The following is a 10,581-nucleotide window of genomic DNA, read 5'->3' as shown; positions in this document are numbered from 1 at the left end:
GAGTGGGAAGAAACAGGACCCATTCAGGGGATCTCAGAAATTTAGAGCTGGAGGCCAAGCCTCGGAGTCACTGCAGCCTGACCAGGTAATCTCCCCTGAACATCAAGGTAGCACAAACCGAGATACTAGCCAACACTGACCGTGCACGGGCCCAGCACTGTCCACGTGCTTTACGTGCTTATGTCATCTCACTGATGCTTCCCGACGTCACCACTGTTGCCGACCAGGGTTCCTGGACTCTTTAATCAATAGAAATTGATGAGAGGCCAGAGGAGGAATTCAGGCGAGTCTTTACTGGGACTCGTGCTGCAGCAGGAGGGAGCGAAAACAAGCAACAGGTGCCCTTGCTCGCTCCCTGAGGTGGGGCGAGCTGGTCCCTTAAATGGGGTGAGGGGGGGTTGGGCCGGAGGGACGGCTCAGGTGGTCTGCCCACCCCTTTGGTGGTGCCGTGTGCAGGGATCATGTGCAGGACCCTGCTTTTCCTCCCCGCCCCTCAGAAGCGGCAGTTGGGTTTTGACCTTTTTGTATCTTCTTGTTCATAATTTGCCTAAACTGCGCATGCGTGCAAGTCCCTTTTCATTTCTTTGTATTCTGTTGCTGGAAGAGACGTTTGTCCAGGTGCAAGCCCTGCAGTAGAGGGTCCGAGGTCCCAGCCTGCCTCATCATGAGGTAGGTACTATTGTGCCCCATTTTACAGATGGGGAAACTGAGACAGAGAAGCTAAGGAACTTGCCCCAAGGTCACAGAGACAGTGAAAAGGGGAAGTCAGGACTCAGCCAGGCACCAGAGTCCCTGCTCTTAAGCTCTGCTGCTCCCTCAATCCCCTCATGTGAGCTGTGGGGAAACTGAGGCCCAGAAAAGTAAAGTTCACACAGATCTGAGGGGGATGGCTTCATCCTAATGGAATTCCAGAGGAGCCCTGCTGGTTTCACAGCTACCCTCTTCACACTCCCTGGGGATGGTGGTGGGGCAGGGTGTGGAGAAGTGGAAGTGGGGGGGGGGCGGTGAGGGAGGAGAGTAAAGGGTTGGCGGGGCTCCAGGCGAGTCTGTGTGGCCACTGCTGGGGGGCGGGGCAGGGGAGTCAGGAAGGAAGCCCTTGTGAATGAATGTCGCTTCAGCCCCCAAAGCTGGCCCTGACCCCAAAAGGGTCCCCTGAGACATCGGGAGAGAGGAAAGTGTGGGGAGGGAAGGGAGCAGAGCAGCCTTCCCCATGCCCAACCCCTCCCCCACCAAGGAAAGGGACCTCTCTGAGCAAAACTGTAGCCGCAGGTCTACAGAAGCAGGACTGCCTGGGAAAGAAGCCGGAGAAAGCTAGGAAGGCTTTGCAAACACACTCTCCAATCCCTTGGGTTACAGATGGGCACACTGAGACCCAGAGAGGAGGGGACGGAGCAGAGGCAGCTAGGACCAGAGCCCGGCCGGGACGCTCTGTCTCCTGCCCCAGTGCGTGTGCACGCAGGTGCACAGGCCAGGCAATTTGCCCTTGGGCTCTTCGGGTTTTCTCACTGACGTTCTGCTGGATCCTCAGCCTTCGAGGTGCGAATTTTATGCCGACAAGCGCCTCCAGCTCTTCCTCCACACTCTGCGAAGCTTGCAGACCTGCCCTGGAGGAACCTGCCTTATTAGGAAGGTAAAGGGGGGGCGGTGCGAGGGTGCCGGGGCAGGGAAGGATGGTCTCCAGGCTGACCTGAGAACAGGGTGAGTAAGAGTATTCCGGGCCCTGCCCTCCAGGGCAGCCGCAGGTTCTCTCTGCCCTTGACCCCGTTTCAGAGGGGCGTGAGCAGCTTGGAGGGGGCACAGGTGCAGAGGGAGGCCTGGGCAGAGAAGTTTTCCTCACCAACTTGAAGGATGGCTTGTGCAAGAAGGAATGGTCTGGGTTTCTCTGTATCTTTCCCGTCTTGATCCATGTAAATGTGTTACTAGTCCAGAACATACGGACATTTAAATTTAAGAAAGAATGTGGTTGGTCCTTAGGTACTGATAATGATTTCCAAGAAAGAAAGCTGAAAAACAATTTGTATAAATCACCCCAAGCTATGGACAATGGTGGTCACTGGGAGAGGAGGGAAAAGAAACTGGGAAGGGGGAGGAGGATTGCCTTTTTTTTTTGCCGTACGCGGGCCTCTCACTGTTCTGGCCTCTCCCACTGCGGAGCTCAGGCTCTGGACGCGCAGGCTCAGCGGCCATGGCTCATGGGCCCAGCCGCTCCGTGGCATGTGGGATCTTCCCGGACCGGGGCACGAACCCGTGTCCCCTGCATCGGCAGGCGGACTCTCAACCACTGCGCCACCAGGGAAGCCCTGCTTTTTTATTCTGTATACTGCTGTATAATGTTTGTTATTACAATGAAAATGTATTTTTGAATTGCTTGAGCAATTTCTTAAACACGAAAATTTAAAAAAATGTTGCCAGCATTTAAAATGAAAATTCCTTCTCCCCCCAAAATAAGAGTGGCTGAAAGGTGAGGGAATGGATAAAAACATAAATCAGCTTCCTACACATGTCACCCCATTAGCCCTAACTCTGCACTCTCTCACACAACCAACAAAACCACACTGCTGGAAGTAAAGGGTGGAGAATCCCCGGTACGCATACTGTTCCTCGGCAGACAGTACTAGTTGCTAACAAGGTCCCAGATGATATCGATACTCCTGGTCCAGGAGCCATACTTGGCGAAACGCTGGTTTAGGGCATGATGTTGTTCTGCTGCCCTGGAGGGAATTCACTAGAAGCAGAGGTGCCCACCAGGTGAGTGCCAGCCTTGCCACTGCCTTGGTCTCCCTGCAGTAGAGTTGAGAGCCAAGGAACACAGGCCAGGCTTCAGGCTGGCTCAGCCTGCAGGTCCTCCCTGTGGTCCTACAATGAACTCGCTGGACTAGGTGTTTCCTGGTTCAAGTCCCAGCACCTGCCGGTTATACGAGCCTTTAAACTCAAGTTTACCCATCTCCATAATTGTCCTAACTCTTGAAGTGATTGTATAGATAAAGTAAAATGTGTTTCTATAACAGCTATTTTCTGGTTTATTACCTCTCACTGCTTTCTAAGGATGGGTCCTACCAACCAGAGAACCATTTGTTTTTTGGTGGTTGTTAATGAGTTCGGGGTATAAAAACTGGCAGGCAAGATTAGAATGGAGTGGAGGTGCTCTGAATGCACTTCAAGAGTCCTTTGATGTGTTTGTGAAAACATCTGGGTGGGAGGAGCCAGGAGTTAGTGAGTTGGGGTCACGGGGAGAAAAGAGAAAGGAAAAAAAACACTCTACCAGTGCCACGGCATGGCCTGGAGGAGGGCGTCCGGACAACGGAAGATTTTTAAATAGCTTGTTAAGAGATGAGTGATATCCACTTCTTCTCCATCCTCCTAATGTAACCGTCAGTAAACTCTACATTGCTGATTAGGATTTTCTGAGAGCGAACTCCTTAGAAAACTCAAAGAGATGATGAATTCTGCATCGGCTTCTGAATGATCCCAGAGGGGAGCCCTGCAGAAGATGGGGCTGCAGCAACGCACAGGTGGCCCTGGGTTTCCTGTATCCAAAACAAATAATTCTTCCCTGCCTCCAATACCCTGGCCCTCTAGAGTGCCCTGATCACAGCACTCATCTCCTTACCACCACAGTTACAAGAGGATTTAATTGGTTTTAATTTGTTTAAAAATTTAAAGCTTCATTTGTTTAAACCTCTCAGCGGCTTAGTAATAGACAGGGAAATAAGTAAGACATATCTTTCTGAATAAAGGGGACTGGAAAGAGGGATGAGGATGGAACAGAAGCAGTGGATTGTCTGCAGGGAAGATAAGTGACGTGGCAGCTCCAAGGTGTATTAGTGAACAGACTTCCAAACGCCCAGGCTGGGATAGAGGAACCTGGGAAGCTATCACAGCTCTGCCCAAAGGGGCCATAGATGTCGAGCCTCTGCTTCTGTGTCTTGGGCGTTGGTCACTCCAGAGTGGCTTTTCAACCATTAGCTAACCAGGTGATCTAGGAACCGGAGCAGTAAGTGCAGGGAACCCTAACCCTCTCGAGTCTGATGCTTACGGATCATGTGGTCTTGTTGGGGGAAAGGGCTGTTGCTGAGAGATCGGTGCAGATGGGAAACTTGGCAACAGACGGCCTGAAAAGCCCAGATTAAACAAACACTAAGAGCATCTGGAGGGACACGGCGTCACTGGGAACAATCAGAGGGGCAACGCCACCCCCTCGGTGATGGTAGGCGTGGTGCGCTGGGGGCAGGTGTGGGGCCTTGGTCTTTCCTCCGTCCACCTCCTTCACTCTCTCTTTGTCTCCTGGCTGGCTGTCAGCTGCGTGCCCACAAAATGAGGGTACCTCAGCTCCTCCTTGCAGGGCCCAGCTCCCAGGCTGTCCGCGGTCACCAAGCAGCCCCTTCCGTGGCTACCACACCCACGGTAGTTGCAGAGACATCAGCCGATGATAAGAGGAGCAGGGCAGCCACAAGAGGCTGACATCAACTTGTGATTTCCGACTCAGGCCAAAGCTGATAAGGAGAAGGGGCCGCCCGTGATGGCCACACTGCTGGCTGCTGCTGAGTCCTGAACCTGCAGGGGCTGAGTTCTCGGTCCTTCATCCTGTCCTGGACTTACTCACTTCACTCATTCATTCCCTCATTCATTCGTTCATCCATTCATCCCTTTGTTTTATTTACTGAGCCAGACTGTCTCTTAACATTCTCTTATCCTGTGGTGGATAGAATAATGAATAAGACCTAGCCTCTGCTTTCTCAGAACTCACAGGGGGAGGGAGGCGGCAGACGTGTGACCTAAGAATACAAAGATGTAAGATAAAATGTGAGTTCAGTCACGTGAGTGGGACCGAAAAGAAGTAGCCATGAGAGGGAAGCTGAGCTCTAGAGCAAATGGTTCAAATTTCTGGACTTCTTTCTTCTCTTCAAATGGCCTCTTCTACAAAAGGAAGGGATGGAACAGAGCCCACTCGGCCCTTGCAGAGAAAGGTCAGCAGCTTCTCCTTTGGTTGCAAAGGAGAAACCCAAGCGACAGAAACCCAGTGCAAACAGTCTTAATCGAAAAGGAGGGAGCATTTATTGGATCACATAGTTGAACAATTAAGAGAAGATCTAGACATCAGGGTTTCAGGCACAGCTGAATCCAGGCGTTCATGCTGTCTGCAATCTGCCTCTCTCCAGAGCCATTTAGGCATTAGGCCATATCGGATGACAGCATAGAGTGTGTGAGTTTTTCAAAGGTCTAGAAATGTGTTGGAGATTCCCCCAAAATCTTGCTTGGCTTCAAAAAATAAAAAAAAGAAAGAATATGACAAACTAGCAAACATGTCACCGTGGAGGTGATCTGCTCCCCAGCACTGCTCTCTCCTAATCATCAAGGTCAGCAGATGCTTTTTGGTGTTCATCCGTGTCCTGTCTGCAGTCTTGGACACCGTTGACCATCAAGTCCTTGACACTGTCCCACCCCCAGCTTCCATGGTACTCCACTTTTCCTCCTGACCTGTTTTTGCCTCTTCTGTACCAAAGGAAGGATGGTTAGGAGTGAGCCAGGAGAAGGGTTGGGAAGAGAATCCCAACTTCACTGCACATGCGAAGGCCTGGAGGTGGGACACGGCCTGGATCATTAAGGAACTGCAGTCGTTCTGGAAGGCGTCAGAGCGAGGGGATAAAGCCTGAGGTTGGGGGTCAAGGAAGGACCAGATCAAGAAGGGCCTTGCAAGTCATGCTAAGGAATTTGGCCATTCTTTTGAAGGTAATAGGGAGCTATTGAAGGTTGTAACAAGGTGTAACGCGATCAGATTTGTGTTTCACTATCAGAAAGAGACCTTTGGCTATGAGGCGGAGGCAGGGAGACATCAGGCAGTTGTAATAATTTAGGAGAAAAACAGTGGTGACCTCATGACCACCATGGGGGATGGAAAAAAAAAAATGGGACAGTTCATGAGACAGTGACAAGATTTGGTGCTGTTTAGGTGTAACAGTTGAGGGAGGGGGAGATGTGAAGAATGACACCCAGGTTTCTGATTCTGAGACGAGCAGCAGAGAGGTGGGTTTAGAAGGTGAAATGAGGAACTGGCTTTGCACCTGTTGAGTCGGAAGAACTTGGGGCCATCTGGCTGATGGTGTCGGGGGTGGGGGTGCGGTTCTTGGTGTGTCTGGAGCTCGAGAAAGAAGTCAGGGCTCCCTGCATTGCTGCCCAGGCAGCACCAGCGGGGGGCCCACGGAGGTACCACCGTCCCACCCAGTCAGAATAAAGAACCTCCAGTGGCCAGTGGCTGACCACAGACACTTCTCTAGAAAGCAACGTCGCAGCAGGATGTGCTCTGGGAGGAGCTTTGAGGGCCATGGGGAAGGGGAAGGAAGAGGAGGGGACAGAGCCAGGCCTGTGCGACACTGGGCTTTTCTCTGCAGGTCTGGAGGCTGCAGACACCGGTCAGGGCTCGTCTAAGACATCAGGTGGTCCCGGGCTGGAGGCCTCCCTGGGCAGGACTGTGGACAGCCGAGCTGCAGCTGAGCCAAGGTAGGCGCTGGCTGGGGGTGGGGTCTCCAGGGAGGGAGCCGGGAGAGGCAGACCTGAGCAGAGCAGATCGAGGGTCCGGGAGGAGGGATGCTGGAAGGGGAGCCCGTGAGGGGCAAGACACCCCTGGAGCTTGTGAATACACGCCCAGCCTTTCTGAGACGGGTTGCCCAGATGTGGTGGCTACTATGACCATTCTGCCAAGTTAAGATTATCCAACCTGGGCTGTCCAGTGGTTAGGACTCCGCACTTCCGATGCAAGCGGCACGGGTTCGATCCCTGGTGAGGGAACTAAGATCCCACATGCCTCGAGGTGCAGCCAAAAAAAAATTAGAAAAAGATTATTCAATCCATCTTCACAAGAAGAAAGGACGCAGGACCCTGTGAGAAGACCCCTCCTTTCTTCTCCGAATCCTGTAAATGCCAGTAATAACAGGACTAATTATTCACGCCTGGTGCTATAGGATACATTCATTAGCCCATTGGATTCTCACGGGCAATTGGAGGAAGGCTGGGTATGTTTATAATGCCCGTTTATAGGTCAGGAGACAGGCAACTTACTTGCCAAAGTGCAGAGTGGGTAAGCAAGGCACAGGGCTCAGAGAGAATCTTCTGGGTCCTCATCGGTGCCCCTCCTGGGACATCATCTGTCCACCTCTGTCCCGGATCTTGGCCATTCTCTACACACACACACACACACATACACTCACACACACACGGATCCAGCATCTTCTACGTGTGCAGCCGGCACCAGAGTCCAACCAGAGCCGTGTCTCCATCCTTGAGAAGCTGCCCGGCTGGTGTGGGGTTGAGACGTGGCTGTGAGTGACTAACACAGACAGTAACAGGCGCCGGGGCCGCTGGCGAGGCGAGGTGTGCGCGCAGGTGGAGAGGGCCCCGCAGGTGTGGGGTCAGGGAGGGCTCCGCGCAAAGTGGCACCTGGGTCTTGAGGGAGACAGAGGGCTTGTTGCAGAGGTGGAGCAGCGGGCGTCCCGGTGAGGGGGACAAAGTGCGCAAACCCAGAATAGGAGAGCGGGTGTGAACAGCGAGAAAGAAAAGCTAGAGATTCAGTTTGGCTGCTAACGTGGGGTTTGTGGAGAACTTAGCAGCGTGGGCCTGGCCTGTTTCTTTATTTAGCTCTAAGTAAGTGGCTTTTGAATGTCATCTCATTGAGTCCTCACAGTAATCTTATGAGGTAGGTGCTAATATTAGGTCTCCTTTAAAGATAGGGAAACTGAGGCACAAGGGCTCTAAGCAACATGTTGCCATAGCAACAGAGAGGCTTGGAACCCGGGCAGTCCAGCGCCAAATGCTACCCGCCCGGCCACTCTGCCACTTTCCTCTGTCACCTCCTCGGCTCTTATGGTGGATGTGAACGCCAGGCTGGCTCGTGGCTTCCTGGTCTGCATCCAGGCCCTGTCACATTCCTCCCAGGCTCCCCCTGCCCACCCCCCCCAGGAACAATGCTCTCCTCCTCCCCCCTCGACCAGCCCTCTCGCATCCAGGTGTTTCCTTCCCAGCCAGAGGCAGACTCAGCGAGGAAGTGGGCCTACCCGGTCCTCAGGGGACAGCTGGGGAGCAGGGCCCTCGGGAATCTGGAAAGCCCAGCGGGCCTCGTGGGATGAGGGTTGACAGGGGCCCCCTCAGAACCCCAAGCTCTGCATTTCCACCCCCCACTAATCACAAGCTCTAAACCAAAGAGCTGGGTGTGTCATCTGGCAAGTCTGTCTCTACAGAGAGAAGAACTCAGAGTCCTGGAAATGGCATCTGACCCAATACCCTGGGGGCAGCCGGCTGGCAACGCGGGTGGGAGGAGAGGGGAGTGGCTCGGTGGTGGGGGGTCCCTTCTCTCTGTGCCAGGGCGGTGGGCGCAGGACAGGAGGGAGGCGGGAAGGAGGACCCAGGTGGTCCTGGGAAACTCCGTGTCTTTCTTCCCGAGGGGTGGCTTCTCCTGTCTGAAGAGTCTGGCCCGGGAGCCAGCCATGGGGCAGGCAGGGGATCTTCCAAAGCTGGGATCTTCACGGCCAGACACTGACCCGGAGCCAGGCCTCCTCAGTCCTGCTCTCTGCAGCCCTTGCTCCAGCAGGGAAGTCCTTCCCACGATCTCTTGCACAGAGAATGGGCAGCCGCAGCTACGAACAGGGCCGCATCTGCTTCTTCCTGCTGCGTGTCACAGAACCGCCTCTGTGGCTCTGTGGCTGGTCCTGTGGCCTATTTTATCCCAAGGCAGTGAACGGCCATGTGTTCGCACCCGCCCTGAGGACTGTTCATTGCTAATGTTCTGTGTTTAAGGAGGAACGTCCTCTGAATCCCAATTCATTCATTCACTCATTCGTTCTTTGTTTCTGGTCTCGCCCCTCTGCTGGAAAGGGTCTAAGATTTTACCCTCCTTGTGACTAACAGGTTAGCGTACCACAATTTTAGGGATGCTGGCAGAAAACACGAGATTCTAGAGTCACAGACCCGGGTGTTTATCACTCACGGTGCACCAGGCAGTGTGAGCGTCCTGCCCCCAAGTCCCCTGGGAGAGCGGGGAGGTGGCCCCAAGTGCGTGCTGTGCGTCACGGCTGAGATTAGCCCTGAGCTAAGGAAACCCCCAGTGTTCACCGTGGGCTGCGAGCAAACCTGCCATCTTTGCCCTGGAAGGAGACATCGTCTCTATCATACTGGTCGGCAGAGAAATCCACCCTTGGCCCCGGAGGAGATCCTTGCTGTCTGTTCCAAGGCTGTTCACGATACAAACCTTCTTGAAGAAATGATCTGGAACAAAAGCTCACCAGACAGGCACAAACCCGGGAGGACTGTCTGCCAGCATCCTCCTACTGTCCCCTCGCCGACTGCACCCCAGCTGCACTGTCCCTTGAAAACCCTCGGGCACCTCCCTCCTCAGCGCTTGGGTGGCTGTTCCCTTCGTATGGAACATGTTTCCTGCAGACATTGGCTTGCTCCTTTCCTCCCGCAGGCTTCTACTCAGATGTCACCTCCTTAGGGAGACCTTTTAACATCGCACCCCCGACGCTGGAACCTCACGATCCCCTTCTCAGCCGTATTCCTATAGCACTTCTCAGCATCTCATATACAACTTAATTATGGAATTTATTGTCTTCCCCCACTCCCACCCTCACTACATACCCTCAGGAGTGCAACCTTTATGAGAGCAGGTGTTTTTGCCTACTTGATTGCCACATCCCCAGGAACTGGAACAGTGTCTCACACTTAGAAGGGGCTCGAAACATATTCGTTGCGTGAATGAATGAATCCATCCACTTCTATGATCTTCAATTGAAGACCTGGTTCTCCTACCTTGAGTCTGTAGGACAGATAAGGCTCAATCACTATTGAGCAAATGAGACAAGGAACGAATAGCACTGGCCAGGGATGGGGGTGGGGGATGTATGAGAGGCCGCAGTGCCGTGACCGTGGGGCTGCCCCCAGGTGGCTGGGATTCGCCCCTTGGCCGCTTTCCGCGCTGCTTGTACCAGCTGCTGGGAATCTTCCCAACTGGTGGCAGAGGCTGGTGTGTTTCTATCCTGTGATGTCGCATTCTCGCTATGACGGGGGGAACTGGGGGAGGGCAGGGGCTTGGGAGCTGAGCTTGGACGTGCCGTTCGCCTGGTTAGCAGCACAAAAGCCACAGTCGGTCATCCGAGACGGAGCCGGAGACCAATGCCCCGCACAAGTGGCAGAGCAGCATCCTTACCACTGTGTCTGGGACCCCCTTCCCATGGGACCGCTGCCTCTTCACCAGTGTTTTCAGCATCAGTATCATCTCTGTTTCCTGTGCCAGTTGCCATAGCAACCATGCTGAACAGACTTGATTCCATTCCCTAGCCTGAGAGCGGCTTGGGGACAGGGACCCTGTCTTGTCTTCGGACAAGTGCTTGACATTCACGATGCAGTGCATCAGGGGCTACGGAGAAGTAGAGAAGTGTACCGTAAATGCTTGTCGAATGACTCACATGGCATCTCGGGGCAACTGCAACGCCCAGCTCACATCAGGCGTGTCTGCAATTAACTCTCCTCTCTGAGAACTGGGACCTGGGCCACAGTGGACAGTCCCCAGCTTACAATGGTTTGACTTAAGAC

At 53.6% G+C, this 10,581-nt stretch overlaps 1 protein-coding gene and 1 long non-coding RNA gene across 5 annotated transcripts in view; both read left to right on the top strand.

Annotated features, from left to right (window-relative positions):
• LOC117200268 (uncharacterized) lies at window positions 1-2,044 on the top strand. The gene is made up of 2 exons (XR_007473343.1): window positions 1-669; window positions 1,529-2,044. It is a non-coding gene; the product is annotated as an uncharacterized LOC117200268 (long non-coding RNA).
• Window positions 2,045-2,310: 266 nt separating this feature from the next.
• The window catches only part of PIK3R6 (phosphoinositide-3-kinase regulatory subunit 6), a 65,534-nt gene continuing 57,263 nt past the window's right edge, over window positions 2,311-10,581 (top strand). For 2 of the 4 annotated variants that reach the window (XR_007473340.1, XM_033422867.2), the window contains exons 1-2: window positions 2,311-5,730; window positions 6,390-6,498. Coding sequence is in view for 3 of the 4 variants with exons in the window: in XM_033422867.2 (XP_033278758.1) it covers window positions 5,566-5,730; window positions 6,390-6,498 (274 nt within the window). In the remaining variant the exon portion in view is untranslated. The remainder of the gene's footprint in view (window positions 5,731-6,389; window positions 6,499-10,581) is intronic. The other 2 variants (XM_012532092.3, XM_012532091.3) reach the window with 2 other exon arrangements.

The sequence above is a fragment of the Orcinus orca genome, chromosome 19 (assembly GCF_937001465.1).
Source record: "Orcinus orca chromosome 19, mOrcOrc1.1, whole genome shotgun sequence".
NCBI classification, from domain to species: Eukaryota; Metazoa; Chordata; class Mammalia; order Artiodactyla; family Delphinidae; genus Orcinus; species Orcinus orca.
This window is presented reverse-complemented; position numbering and strand designations above follow the sequence as displayed.